The 15,587-nt window shown below is 45.0% G+C and overlaps 1 protein-coding gene across 13 annotated transcripts in view; it reads right to left on the minus strand.

The window, feature by feature from the left end:
• The window catches only part of LOC109468848 (RNA-binding protein Musashi homolog 2-like), a 137,015-nt gene that overhangs the window by 8,705 nt on the left and 112,723 nt on the right, over positions 1-15,587 (minus strand). For 3 of the 13 annotated variants that reach the window (XM_019767195.1, XM_019767193.1, XM_019767196.1), the window contains exons 10-14: positions 14,623-14,673; positions 8,057-8,128; positions 6,939-7,058; positions 4,670-4,816; positions 2,096-2,289 (exon numbers count right to left, since the gene is read on the minus strand). In XM_019767195.1, the coding sequence (XP_019622754.1) occupies positions 2,096-2,289; positions 4,670-4,816; positions 6,939-7,058; positions 8,057-8,128; positions 14,623-14,673 (584 nt within the window). Of the gene's footprint in view, positions 1-2,095; positions 2,290-2,575; positions 2,692-4,669; positions 4,817-6,938; positions 7,059-8,056; positions 8,129-14,622; positions 14,674-15,587 lie in introns of those variants that run through there. The other 10 variants (XM_019767198.1, XM_019767197.1, XM_019767200.1 and 7 more) reach the window with 7 other exon arrangements.

Consider the following 15,587-nt stretch of genomic DNA (forward strand, 5'->3'; position numbering starts at 1 on the left):
GGGGGGGGGGGGGGTGTGCAAGGGATTTTTGTTTTGCTGAAGTTCTACAGTGAAGAAAAAGACTGTAGATTGAAAGCACACATTAGCATTTCCAAGAAAATTTGCCGATTTTTCATCAACCGATTAGGGAGCACCTCTCCCCTAAGAATTTCTGGGGAGTTTTTGTTTACTGAAGTTCCACAGTGAAGAAGAAGAGTGTAGGTTGAAAGCACGAATTAGCATTTCCAAGAAAATTTGCCGATTTTTCATCAACCGATTATATATAGGGCTTATTCACCACAGATTGTCACGTGACTCTCCCCCTGGCGTCCGCCATTTTGGGGCTACCGCTATGCAAGATCATGCAATGCATGCTATGCAAACTCTTGGCGATAGTTGTGTATTTTGGGCCACAATCTACGTTTTGGACACTCTTCTTGTTAGTAACATTGTCCTTTGGGTTGTTCTGGCTCCGTGTCCACTTTTCATGTTGTCAAGATTGGCTTTTCAGTCTTTCTTTGCTGATCAGAAATCGGTGTGTTTAATCCTGGCGCGGCGTACGGGGCTGTACATGTACATGTAGATTGAAACGTGGGTAGCCATGAACACGGTAAAATGTTGGACTCGGAGCTACTTGTCCCTTTACTCTGTGGTAAATCTCCATGTAGAACAGGGTGCTGGCAACGTGTAACACTCACCTTGTCCAGCCACAGTCGCGGCAGTGCGGACTGAGGATGGCGGCCGATGGCCTCGCCTTTGCTTGTTGTTTATCCAGACACACTCCGGGGCTGTTCCAAAATAGCCGCGACTTTTTGCGTTTCCCGACTACAACGTACTTAATTGTCACCACGCAACTGTCCCACAACACTTTCTACACATCCTGATACAACGCTTCCAGACTCTTGAACCGATCCTGTGTGTAAAAACTTCTGCCCAGTACCAAATACGAAGCTAAGTCACGTCAATGGACTCCGCTGGCGGTAGACGCCGTTTCTATCAGACTGATCAAAACTCAACAGAAACGGGTCAATCCCAACAGATTTTATTTTGTTCCAGTAACGAGAGGTATGAGTGGTGGTAAACTCTTCGTGTAATAGGACAAAGGACAGTTTACCTAACGTTTGTCGGCCATTTCAATGCTTGGAAACTCGCTGTAGGCGCTGTAGCCCCAAAATGGCGTCGCACGGGACATGAGGGGTCGTGACGTCATGATATATAGATGACGTGTGGTGAATAAGCTCTATAGGGAGCACCTCTCCCCTAAGAATTTCTGGGGAAACCCCTGAATTTTTGTTTGCTTAAGTTCCACAGTGAAGAGGAATAGTGTAGGTTGAAAGCGGGAATCAGTATTCCAGCCACCAGTAGAGCACAATTACCACCGGCGGCCCTCCTGTCTGGAACCGAAGCCAGACTGTTAAACAGCTAATTCTAAACCTTGACTTGCCAAACACTCAGCAGCACACAATAACTGCGATTCCTGTTCAGGCTGAAACGGCCTGCGGTGCTGATTTAGCAATTTGCACATTTTTGTCGCGCCGTTTTTTTCTCGTGTTCGGCTGCGACTGTTACAGGCCAGAGGAGTTAGTCAAATTTGCAACATTCACGTCTTTTACAATCTCTGAAAATCCACCAAAAATACTTTAGTAATGGAAAATTAAAGAAAGATGTCCAAAATGCCCCAATTTAATGTTTTCCCCAATTGCCCTGAAAGAAGTAAAATTTCACATTAAGGTCCTTTACAACTAGGTCTCAGAAAATTTACTGACAGAAGTTATCCAAAAATCACAAAATGAAAGAAAAAATGTCGAAATGCCAACAACTTTCCAACTTTGCTCTAAAATTCTAAGAAAATAGACAAAAATTCTCTGAACTCTGAACCCCCCAAATAAGAATTTGGGCAAGTAGGTTCTGTGCAGTATTTAGGTTAAATCTTACAGAAACAGGGAAGAGAAGACAGTGACAGAGATTAAATCTCACTAAAAATAGAGGGAGGGCACAACTAATCTGGGATGGAATGGAGGGAGGGAATAAAAGAGCAAGTTTAGGAGGTTAAATCTCACCGAAGACGGAACGGAATGAGGGAAGAAAAGAGCGAGTTAAGGAGGTTGTATCTCACCGAGGAGGGAGCGATGGAGAACCCGGAGGGTTGCGGGGATGCCGCCTGCGCCACGTAGCTGCTGACGGTGTCCGCCTGGCTGGTGGTCCCGCCGTACATGTCGATCGGCCCCGGGCTGTTCGCCGGCGGGAAGCCGCGGCTGTTGGCTGGCGAGGCGGGCGGCGCGAAGCCCTGGGTGGCATAGCTGTTCAACACTGGAGGGGGGTAGAATAAAAACAGTGGTCATTTCTACATCTTAACATGCATCAATACTAACAGTACCCCAACATTACAGTCTAAAAGTTGCCCTGGGTGGCATAGCAGTTCAACACTGGAGGGGGAAGGGGGTAAAGAACAGAAATTTGTTATTCCTACATCTCTATATGCATCAGTACTACATTGTTCTATCCCCATATTACATATACTATATAGCCCTGGGTGGCATACTGTAGCTGTTCAACACTGGGGTCTGGAATTGGGAGGACAAATATTCCTATATCTCTATACACATCAGATTCAGAAGGCTCTTCCCAAGCAATGAAGCAAGGGTGTTCCCCCTCTCCTAGCACCTCTCCCAAAATGTTCAAATTTATGGTTTTTGGCATAGCTGTTCAACACTGTGGGATGTGGGGGCGAGAATAGACAGAACTGTCATTCTTACATATCTACACTCATCAGTTACTGTACTATAGGGAGTGGTAATAATATCCCCACATTAAACAGGTCTGTAAAAGTTACCGAGGGACAGATACAAACGTGGGGTCAGCCTCTGGGCAGGCAGCAAAACTACATCCCGACACAGCAGGAATAATCAAGCCGCTTGCAGAACTGGGTTCTCACTAATTCAGCAGACAGTTGACCCCCCGGCTTCATTAAAAATACAATTTTCTTCCCAAAATGGAAGGCAGTTGGGCAAGTAACAAATAGAAAAATGTAGCTTTGGGTTGGAATATGTCTGATTAGAACATGGGTAAGTAAGAGGCTGGATTGGTGTGGCAAAGTGAGCAGGACTGGTGTGGCAAAGTGAGCAGGACTGGTGTGGCAAAGTGAGCAGGGTTGGTGTGGCAAAGTGAGCAGGGTTAGTGTGGCAAAGTGAGCAGGATTGGTGTGGCAAAGTGAGCAGGACTGGTGTGGCAAAGTGAGCAGGGTTGGTGTGGCAAAGTGAGCAGGGTTGGTGTGGCAAAGTGAGCAGGATTGGTGTGGCAAAATGAGCAGGGTTGGTGTGGCAAAGTGGGCAGGGTTGGTGTGGCAAAGTGAGCAGGGTTGGTGTGGCAAAGTGAGCAGGGTTGGTGTGGCAAAGTGAGCAGGATTGGTGTGGCAAAGTGAGCAGGGTTGGTGTGGCAAAGTGAGCAGGGTTGGTGTGGCAAAGAGTTGTTTCTAAATGATTGCTGTTGTCTTTGCCCATTTCCTTCAGAGATATGTAGCTGTTATGTTTTCAATTTTGTAGGCCCTTTTCTCAATTATTTTAGTTTTAGGACAAGGTGGATGTGATACTTAGCAGGTAGCTTCAGACTTGAGAGTTACAGTAATGAATAAAAGCGCTCAGTAAAAATAAAATAGGTCACCCCCGCTCTGCTTGTACATGTGTACGTGGGCCGGCAGATCGAGGAGGGAAAACGGCGATTAATCAGCTCCCTGGCGTTCCCACGGGAACGGGATCGGCAAAGCTCATCCGGGATGGGCTGCATTTAAAACTCGGAAGCAATTAATACTTCAATAGTTGGAGGTTTTTTGGATCAGGGACGGGAGACATCATTAGGTGAGTCTGGCGGGGAAGGCTGGCGGGGGGGCGGCGGGGGCAGCCGCTACAAAACATCCGCCTGCACAACTGTCAATCATTTCTGGCTGCTCAAAAACTCGGCAGTGAAAATGGATAAACAAAACTGTTCTGTCCTGGTTTTGGTGGTTTTAATTAGTTTTCTGCCACCTACGTTTTATCTCTTGTAAACTTGTGCATAACATTTTGAAAATTTATTTATATTCACTAAATGCTCATCAGCAATGGCAGTGGTTTGCTATCTACCTTTCATCCCTTCTATAATTGTACATTACAATTTCTATGTTCATAGGATATCAAAATTAATGATAAAAAAAGCCCTGCACGATGTACATCCATTTCCCAAAAGCAAGGAGCCAAATCATTGCTATCATTGCAGATGCTTGGGGGGGGGAATTGGCACAAATTGAACAAAAAAGCCCTCTAGGTGTTGAAAATTTAATACAAGTTTGGAGAAGTGAAAAAGTGTTGCAGAACGATATTGATGTATCCAGCAAGAAATCATTGTCTCTCCAAAAAAAACAATTATAGAAGAAAGCCCAACTTTGCCGTGATTCAAAAAAACTTCCGAATTGATGCATCCAGTGAGAAAATTATTTACCATTGCCAAAAAAAGGAAAACAGTGATCAGTGTGTTTTTTCAGGGGAGGGAGAAATCATAATGCCAGGAAAACAAGAGAGACAATTTGCCGTGATTAAAAAAAACTGCAGATTCAATGCATCCATGAGAAAATTATTTACCATTGCCAAAAAAAAGGAGAACAGTGATTGGTGTGTTTTTTTGTGGGAGGGGGGTCAGAAGAAGGAATTAGACTCACGCTTGTACTCCTGGTGCATGGGCGAGCTAGTCACACGGGCCGGCTCAGTCTGGGCCACGGCGGGCCTCAGCGCCGGACCAACGCTACCGTAATCCGCAAAATAGGCGCGCTGGTCCCCCGGGCCCATATACTGGTAATCAGGGAAGCCTGGGGGTGGGGGACAGGCGACGTCAGCGCAGGCAACGGACAAACGGACGAACGTACGGACTCCCGGACAGGCTCGTGCTAACCTCACCCTGCTGGGTTACAAAATTGACCCAGCTCGGATTACAAACCCAATCAAGCTCGGGTTACAATCCTAAGCAAGCTCGGGTTTCAAACCTCACCCAGCTCGGGTTACAAAATTGACCCAGGTCAGATTACAATCCTAACCAAGCTCTGGTTTCAAACCTTACCCAGGTCGGATTACAGTCCTGACCGAGGTCTACATGGCTGATTCTAAAAACCCCTTTTCTGATTAAAAAATCTATTCCAAGTTTTTACCGAGCGTCTATCTCTAATGCCCATCGCCATAGCAATGCCATAGCAATGCCATGGTGACCAAAGCTAGCACGAGCCTGCACCGCTCATCCCGTACACAGTCATGTTGTGTGTGTTCATTTTGTCTGTGGTGTGCATTTTCCAGGGGGGGAGGGGGGCGCCCTTGGGGGGAACAAACAACCCTGACCTTGCTTTATACTCTGGGTGCTGACGCTTTCGGAATCCGTCCCTAACTGTTTCCGGACTTCCCTGATTTTAATTTTCCTAAAAGTTACCCCAAACTTTGTGCCGAGCACTCGATACTTCACGCCACTCCCTGTTCCTGCCTTCCCTGTAATCTGGAGAAGCTTTGAAAATTTGAAAGCTGTTTGGAAGGGCATAAGGATGAAGAGTCCATGCTTGTACCCAGCATGACTTTACATGCAGAGTTGGCAAGCATGGCCAAAATCCAGCTTCTACCAGCCAAGACTGGGAAAAATTTAATCTTCTTGGCCCTCAAAAATGTGGCAGTTTTTTGTTCTTGTCTGCGACTCCAGTTATTTACAGTGAACGGCAGTATAAGTAGGAGGGTGGAAGTATTCTGTGCTGGGCAGTACTCTGACACTTACCGTAACTTCTGCAGTCTTGGGTTGGCTTTACTACAGCCTAACCTACAACTACAACTTACTACACTGTAGCCTAGCCCATGCTAGAGCCTATTCTACACCTACACTACACCTGGTCTACACTAAAGACTGTTAACCATACATAAACTTACCTCCACCACTATGTTACCTAAACCTATACCACAAACTTACCTCCACTACAGGCTATGTTACCTATACCTAGTCTACACCACAGAAATATCACCTACACACTACAAAACAGCCATGTTACCTACTCTACCGACTACAGCACACACACAGCGGCACAACACGACATTAGAGCTAAAACACACAGCTTTGGAGTGGAGAGTTAGTCAGCTGAAGGCTACAGACCAGCACCCAAGTCTACGGTACAACTAAACACCCCAGCCTGGTTCTAGGGTTAGCTGTCTAACGGCTAGGCTAGTGTGGGGAGGGTGTGGGACCCCCCCATGCATGGCCACTGCAGGATAACATGCCCGGGAAATACAGGATCTTTTCTCTTTACTGGTGACAAAACTGCTTCAGTTGTGTCAAAACACTGAAGCAGGATGTTGCTGATTTTTTTTTTAGTCCTATTTTTAGGACAACTCTTGCTGGTTTGTTTGTTTGTGACCAATAATTTTAGTTTGTCACACTGCAGTAGGTGTGTGCATTTTGTGTTGCACCAAATCTGCACGAAAAAAAAGTCAGTTTCAAGTGGGACGGATTTTGATACATGCTGCCAAAAATCATGGGAAATTTCATAGATTTCAGAAGAAAAGCTTCTAAAGGGACTGATTTGTAGTCTATTGTTGGGCCGATCCATGTGCAGCCAGGCACGGGGGGGATGGATGTGTGAAGTGTCAACAAGCGCCACAGTAAGTAAGGTTTAGATCACAACTACGAGTTAAAGTAGAACCAAAAACATGCATCGTCTATGTTACCATGGCAACTATCAGCAGTTTTACCGCAGCTCTGAAGCAAGGTCATCCTGACCTTGCCATGTCAGTTTTTGTTATAATAGAACACAGAACTATGGCGACTGCCAAACAAACTGATGGTTTAGGATGAAGTTAGAAATGGATTTTCTAGTGGCTGGAGTGATGCCGAGGTTACCATGGTTACGGTTGCCTAGTAACGGTTGCCTAGCGACACACAGACGGCGGTAAAGCGAGCGAGCTCACCTGCTGTTCCGGGGTATCCCATGATGCCTGCGCGTCCGCGGGCGCCGCGAGGGCTGGCCCTGCCGGGGGGTCCGTAAGCCGCGGCCGGGAACCCTGTGGGGAACACGAAATGGCCACTTTCTGTAAGTGACACAGGGGGGGGGAGGGGAGAGGGGGTGGGGTGGGGAGAGGGGGGTGAGAGCAGAGTTAGAATGTGAGGCCAAACCAGCAGCAAGGTGCAAAAAACTCATCATGCAAAAATCATGCAGGCAAAAATTATCACATCACACACACGTCAAAAAACACCACACTGTGATGGGTTAGGTCGTGTCAGAGGTCATCACCATAGCACACAGGTCAGAGGTCATCACCACGGTAACGTCCCTAGGGGTTAAACCTACCAGGTCAGAGGTCATCACCACAGTAACATCCCTCTATGATTTGTTAACTACCAAGTTACTGAGTTGTTTATTTGAGTTGAGGATTGTAGTACTGAGTTGAGTGGTGACCATCGGTTCTCGGAATTAGTCTTGTTTGGGACAGAAGTTAGCAGCTGATTTGACACCAGTTTTCAAGCATGGTAGGACAAACCCAAAGGTTCATGGTTCATGTCTAAATGTACTCAAAGAGATCCTTAAAAAATATGCTTCACTGCACATTGTGGTATGTTTTTATCCTATAATAATTAGAGATAGTTGAGTTTACAAATCTTCAGAATTCTCCTTGTGTCTATTTATACACTATACATGCTTCTTCGAGGGGATATTTTGAAGTTCAGTATTTACTGTATTTTGAAATATTAAGCGCCAATTGTTCTGAGGTAGTTGGGGTATCTATGGGTGACTGTGTACAAGGGTGTGTATGGTGTATTTTCATTCTGTCATAAGAGATAGTTGAGGTTAAGAATCATCAAAATTCCTTTCCAAAGGTATGCCTTCCAGTACAGCTATTGTGAGAAGTTATCTTCAAATGTGTTGTACGTAGTTTCTGTGTATAGTTCCTGTAGTATTTGGGGCATCTGTGGGCCTGTGAAGCTGTGGTGGGTATGTCCTAGCTGTGGGCACATGTGGCCATGGTGTGTAAGGACTAGCTGTGGGCCTACAACACTAAGAGTAGCGTGAGTGAGCATCGGGACTTACCAGGGAAGCCATATCCGTATCCTGGTGCAAACGGGTAGCCGCGACCGTAGGCAAAGTTCGGATAGACGCCGGCTGTAGAAAACACAGAGAGAGAAACACACCTTTAGTTATACTGTCTGTCTGTCGGTTTGTTCAACATTAAACCATCAGATACAGACCAAGAGAGACAGGAAGGTTGGTAAGTCAATGGTTTATACACAGAAAAAAATGAGTAGCATGTAGTCATTAACCGGTTTACAATCAGTCATTAACCAATCACTGACCAGTTACTAACCAGGCTCTGACCAGCCATTAACCTGAGGCATTGACCAGTCATTAACCAGTCATTAACCAGTCACTGACCAGCCATCAACTAGTCATTGGCCTATAATACAAAATGTAGACTGGCATATGTCTGAATGAGTCTCCACTGTTCAATGGTATTCCGTAGACACATGAAAGAGAAACACAGGCTCACCGGGCCCAGAATGTCACATTCTTCCAGCAAGGAACAAGAAAAACCTGTCAAGTAGAACTGAAAAACCTTTACCACTCCTGCTTTATTTCATTACAGGTAGACCCCCCATAACAATGTACTATACAGGTACAGTACCCCCTTCCTATGACAAGGCAGGGCAGTACCCCCCAAAATATTGCAGTACCCCCCTGTAACAGTGCAGTACCACCCCCCTTAACAGTGCAGTACCCACTCCCTATGACAGCACTGTTGTTACAAGGCTACAAACAGGACGGCTGCTTCATACACCCCCCCCCCGTAACAGTGCAGAATGAATGGGGAAAGGCCTTACTCTATGCCCCTATAAGTAAGACATGTGCCCAGTGTTACCCCATCAGCCTCAAATCACAACCCCATTATAACTGCATTTGTGGCATTAATCCTTACACACACACAAACAGCCGGTCCGATAAATTATTAACGCTCTAGCTTCGGGAACAAGGCTGTATCATTCAGGCGGCCGTCTGCAAATGTCAGGCTGCCATTCCGTGTGCTCAAGTGTCGATATTTCTCACACAGGACAATGCCTGGGTCCTGCCGATAGTTCTGTACTTCCACCTGCCTTTGTGCTGATACCTGTACCAAGTTCTAACACCTGGTTGTGGTTACACCCCTGACTGTTGTTACACTTATTTAGGTGAGCATGTTGGCAAAAAGGAGGCAAAATGCACCTGTGCAAAATCCGTAATGTATTTGTCAAATCGTTTCACGTAAGTTCCCGTAAATAAAGTTATTATCCTGCTGTAGTTTCCAAATGTTATGTCGGAAAAGTTATCCTCTGCAACAGGCAAAATTCTGATGCAACAGTGACCAAAAAAACATTCAACGAAAACTGCGAAAAATCAGGGGTTTGCGGAGGCAATGTGCTACCTTAAGGTGTAGTTTACTGTGTTGTTATGGGTCACTGGAGGTCAAGCTGCACCCAGGAAGGGGTTTAGTGACCCGGATGTGGGGCGTGGGTCTTCCCTGCCCAATTGGGCAGACGGAATGCGGATTTAGGCATCTGGCAGCAGACAGAAAAATCTCTCACCTTTGCAGGTTCAGTGAACTGTGGGGCAGTTACCTGCACACAAACTTGCCACTACAAGAAGGTCTGCATGCCCTTTTTTGTAAGGCATAATCAGGCCTTTTTAGTCTTCGTAATCCGTAGGCAGCCTTCCAAAAAAATCAATGCAATTCGTAATAGTACATAAGCCGCAAAACGTTAAGTCGTAATCAGCTCTGAGACATTAACGTAATTCGTAATTGGCGGCAAAAATTTTCTGTAATTCGTAATCACTCCCCCCCCATGCAGGCCCTCCTACAAGGATCAGCTTCCCCTCCACACACACCCCTTTCTAGGAAGACCTTGCAGTTTTATTTTCAGCCAACAAATCTTTTGCCTCCTCTCAGGTTTAACAGTGTTTAATGCCGGCTGAGTCTTTAGCAGCCATGTCTCTGAGACAATTCTGCCGGAAGACTTAATTAGGCGACTTGATTGCTGGGAGAATAAAAGGGCACAACAGTTTAACGACCAATGATTGTTTCCATTGTTCTGGGCAGACCTTTGAGTCAAAACCCCCTCAGGAGGGGACATTAATAAATACCCCCTGGGGAGGATCCATTAATACCTCCATAGGTAGGCAGGGCAAAGGTTAGTAATAGCGCAGGCGCAGAGGGCCCAGTTTTAGTATATAGAGATGGCAATGTAATGTAGAGTGTAAAGAAGTCTTTTTCTAGGGAAATGTTGTTGTTTTGGACTTGGATGTTATAGGTAAGGGTTGTAGTATTTTAATTTTGGTGAAAACACAGACTTGCAGCCATGTTTGTGTTGTCTGGCTGGCTGAAGAAGATATAGGTTTACATGCGGTCATCAGCTGTCCAGAGAGGTCAGGGGTCACTTCTCAATGTTTGGGTAGAATTCTCGCATGGTTTAGGTGCGTAGGATTTTGTCATTTTTTGGGAATGGAGACTTGAGAGGTTGGCCTACCCTGCCAATGTATGTTCTTCAAGGTCTAAAACTCAGGTATATGAATGTTGACCACGTTGTTTTGACATAATTCCCATATATTAACATAGGAAAGCCCTATTACTGTGCTGTGCCCTGCACCCATTTGAGGAGGGGGTCCAGATAGGCTGTAAGGGCTTATATTTCCCTGAAATCAGTTATTTGGGCAAGGAGCAGGCATCAGCTGACTCACTGGACCCAGATTTCCCATGAAATTTTTAGATTTTTAGTGTTTTAGCCATTTTTAATAGTTTTCTGTATTCTTTATTGACAATGCAATATACTGTCCCTAAAATGCTAAAAGGCTAACTTGAATGCAACTTTAGGGGCCTGGCATGAGGAAAGATAGCTTCCTTATGCCAGGGTGAGCAGCTTTTGACTTTTCCTTCTGTTTTTATTACTTTTTGCTCATTATTATGGGCCTCGCCAATTGCCTTAGACTAGTGCCCTAGACCTGGAAAAGGGCCCCAGACACCTGTTTCTAGATTTTATTCCCAGGGGACCATTCCTGGTCTGACATCTTCGACACTTGGGATGGTTGTTAACAACCCCTCCCCGGTTTATGTGAAATGATTGAAACGTGTCAACCTTGAACTTGGCCGCCCTGACAGGGCAAAGGTTAGTAATAGCGCAGGCGCAGAGGGCCCAGTTTTAGTATATAGAGATGGCAATGTAATGTAGAGTGTAAAGAAGTCTTTTTCTAGGGAAATGTTGTTGTTTTGGACTTGGATGTTATAGGTAAGGGTTGTAGTATTTTAATTTTGGTGAAAAAACAGACTTGCAGCCACGTTTGTGTTGTTTGGCTGGCTGAAGAAGATATAGGTTTACATGCGGTCATCAGCTGTCCAGAGAGGTCAGGGGTCACTTCTCAATGTTTGGGTAGAATTCTCGCATGGTTTAGGTGCGTAGGATTTTGTCATTTTTTGGGAATGGAGACTTGAGAGGTTGGCCTACCCTGCCAATGTATGTTCTTCAAGGTCTAAAACTCAGGTATATGAATGTTGACCACGTTGTTTTGACATAATTCCCATATATTAACATAGGAAAGCCCTATTACTGTGCTGTGCCCTGCACCCATTTGAGGAGGGGGTCCAGATAGGCTGTAAGGGCTTATATTTCCCTGAAATCAGTTATTTGGGCAAGGAGCAGGCATCAGCTGACTCACTGGACCCAGATTTCCCATGAAATTTTTAGATTTTTAGTGTTTTAGCCATTTTTAATAGTTTTCTGTATTCTTTATTGACAATGCAATATACTGTCCCTAAAATGCTAAAAGGCTAACTTGAATGCAACTTTAGGGGCCTGGCATGAGGAAAGATAGCTTCCTTATGCCAGGGTGAGCAGCTTTTGACTTTTCCTTCTGTTTTTATTACTTTTTGCTCATTATTATGGGCCTCGCCAATTGCCTTAGACTAGTGCCCTAGACCTGGAAAAGGGCCCCAGACACCTGTTTCTAGATTTTATTCCCAGGGGACCATTCCTGGTCTGACATCTTCGACACTTGGGATGGTTGTTAACAACCCCTCCCCGGTTTATGTGAAATGATTGAAACGTGTCAACCTTGAACTTGGCCGCCCTGACAGGGCAAAGGTTAGTAATAGCGCAGGCGCAGAGGGCCCAGTTTTAGTATATAGAGATGGCAATGTAATGTAGAGTGTAAAGAAGTCTTTTTCTAGGGAAATGTTGTTGTTTTGGACTTGGATGTTATAGGTAAGGGTTGTAGTATTTTAATTTTGGTGAAAACACAGACTTGCAGCCATGTTTGTGTTGTCTGGCTGGCTGAAGAAGATATAGGTTTACATGCGGTCATCAGCTGTCCAGAGAGGTCAGGGGTCACTTCTCAATGTTTGGGTAGAATTCTCGCATGGTTTAGGTGCGTAGGATTTTGTCATTTTTTGGGAATGGAGACTTGAGAGGTTGGCCTACCCTGCCAATGTATGTTCTTCAAGGTCTAAAACTCAGGTATATGAATGTTGACCACGTTGTTTTGACATAATTCCCATATATTAACATAGGAAAGCCCTATTACTGTGCTGTGCCCTGCAACTGTTGGGCACTGCCCCCCTCCCAATTCTCACTGATGACCCAAACTCAAGGGCACCCCCCTCCCCCATCCTCACAGATGACCCAAACTCAAGGGCACCCCCCTCCCCCATTCTTACAGATGACCTAATCTCAAGGGCGCCACCCTCCCCCCTCCTCACAGATGACCCAAACTCAAGGGCACTGCCCCCCTCCCCCATCCTCACAGATGACCTAATCTCAAGGGCACTGCCCCCCTCCCACCTCCAGTGACCCAGAAATGGGCCATGATTAGTGCAGCAGTTTTACGTAATCACGGCCTGCAAATAGAGGCCTCTTGTTTGGTAATTTGGGATAATTAATGCCCATTTCTGCGGCAAATTGGGTGGAAGCCTTTGCCAAAACTGCTTTCTGTGGGGGCTGTGAAGAAAGCCTAGTTAGGAAGGTGGTTATGGCCCTCAATTTTCAGTGTAAACTCAGTGAAACCCAACAGTTTACCAGTGATGCTTATGTCACCCCCCCCAAAGTAACATTGCCATCACTGTTAACTCAGTCACTCTTCAGCTGTGACATTTGACATGACCTTGGAAGGACATGAAACATTCTGGGCTTCCAAATTACCAGGATTTCTCGTTTAAATGTTGCCAACAAGAACATAAAACTTTCTACCTAAGAGCTAGTGACAGCAGAGAAAGACTATTTTCTACACTTTTTTTTCTGTACAACATTTCCATGTGTGAAAAAATCATCAGCATGAAAATAACAGTCAGAAGCAACATTCAAGTTTAAAACCTTTGACCCAAATTTTTGAAAACTGACATAACGATGTTTTGCTTTCGAAGCTGAATCAAAGTTTTAAACTTGAATTAATATTCAGAACGACATCGGTCAATGTTAGACATCCAGGTAATAAGATTTGCAAAAAAACAGTTATCCAAGCAACTGTTACTCATTCCAACATCATATCCAGTTGCTCGAGTAACATCTGTGTCCATAATATCACCAGGGTCCATAATATCACCAGGGTCCATAATATCACCAGGGTCCATAATATCGCCACCTTGAGAAACAGTGTGCTTTTAAAGATATTTTTACTGCAAAATACTTTGGTATGCACTCTTGCACACCTCAAATGTACATACCTAGGGTATGTTGCAGTAAAAATATTTCTCAAGGTAGCGATATTATGGACCCTGGTGATATTATGGACACAGATGTTACTCATTCCAACATAATATCCAGTTGCTCGAGGAACTGTTTTTGGAATATTCAGAACTATCTCACTACAAGCTCCCTCCTACTGCAGCACTGCAAGAGAAAAGGTTATCGCAGGCAAGCAGGGTTCCGCCGCAGACTCACACCTGCCAATCATGTAACATGACACTCTAGTTGCCGCGGTAACGGCGGAACATGGCTAGGAAACAGACTAGGGAGGAAGTTTGCGCTACATTTTTTTGGACTACGTTGGGAATCCGTAGTGCTGTGTACCAGTTTGCTGGACCGGTTCCGGACTTGTAAAAATGTTTAGGTTCAAGTCCAAAAAAAAAAGTAATAGTCAAGAACTGATTCCAGACTTATAAAAAAAAAGCATATCACATGCCCCTTTTCTTGCCAAGCCACCTAAAACCTTCCATAGGTTGCAAAATCTGTGCTGCAAAATGAAGAAAACATTGCCATTGGGCATCGTCAATGGTCGGCCTCCTTGTTATGTTGCCACAGTTTCACCCAGACAACATTACAAGGTTGCCAACATGCAGTTTTGTATATGCCATGGGTTCAGGTCCGGACTTACGAGTCCGGGACTGAATCTAAACCTCTGGGCTTGAATCCGGATCTGAACCTAAACATGGGTTTAGGTACACAGCACAATTTTGTATATGCCAGGGGTTTAGGTCCAGACTTACGGGTCCGGAACCGAACCTAAACCTCTGGACTTGAACCTAAATGTGGGAAATCCGGACCTGAACCTAAACGTGGGTTTACATGTAGGTACACAGCACTAAGTTGCAGTTTTTTCGGGACTACGTTGGGATGTTTAGCTGGGCGTTAAGATTGACGTACCTTGGATTCCGTCTTCCCTAACAATTTCTGGGTGCAGGAGATATAGGAAACCTGGAGGCAGGGGGCAACAAGAGTCAGGACATTCGTCAGTCGGTAACGAGAGGGTTAATTAGTAAAAATAGCAGGGCAATATACATGATTGGCAAGTGTTAGTCACTCCCTGGGTAGGGCTGTACATCATCATCAGGGCTCATTAACATGCAATCAAAACTCTTTAACGAGCTAGGAGCTAACGAAGTTTAGCTCAGGACTAGGAGGAACTAGAGTTAGTAACATGCTTAAAACACTACCGAACATCAGTCTAACATAATTACACTATAAAACACTTATATGATATCTAAATTATAGTCTTACAGTACACTATGAAGTGTAAGGATACACATAACTAGTCTACAGTACTCAGTATGTGTTGTGTAGATATCATACTACAGTATACAGTCATAGAACACTATACTAACACGTTATACAGTAGATGACTGTAAGAATGCTAAACTAAGGTGTGACACAGTAGATAGATGTTGCTGGGAGCACATCTAAGCTACAACAGATGTTCGTGTGTTTTTGTGTACTGTAGTGTTTTCAGAAATGTAGTGTCAGAATTTTCAGACAATTCAGACATGATATACCAACAATACATTGTACATGTATGCCACAAAACCACCATAAAAGCTTAATGGATGGTCCCTTGCTGGATCCTAATCACACAACCCCCCAGATGTTAACTGGATGATCCCTTGCTGGACCCATATCTAACAACTCCCCAAACGCTAGTGAATGGATTTTAATTACACGCCACCCAGAAGCTTAGCGGATGATCCCTTGCTGGATCATAATCACACAACCCCCCAGAACCTTAGTGGATGGTCCCTGGCTGGATCCTAATCACACAACCCCCCCCCCTGATGCTTACTGGATGGTCCCCTAGCTGGATCTTAATTACCAGAACCCCCCAGATGCTTACTGGA

This window comes from Branchiostoma belcheri, unplaced genomic scaffold (assembly GCF_001625305.1).
Source record: "Branchiostoma belcheri isolate BF01 breed outbred unplaced genomic scaffold, Haploidv18h27 scaffold2, whole genome shotgun sequence".
In the NCBI taxonomy this organism is placed as follows: Eukaryota; Metazoa; Chordata; class Leptocardii; order Amphioxiformes; family Branchiostomatidae; genus Branchiostoma; species Branchiostoma belcheri.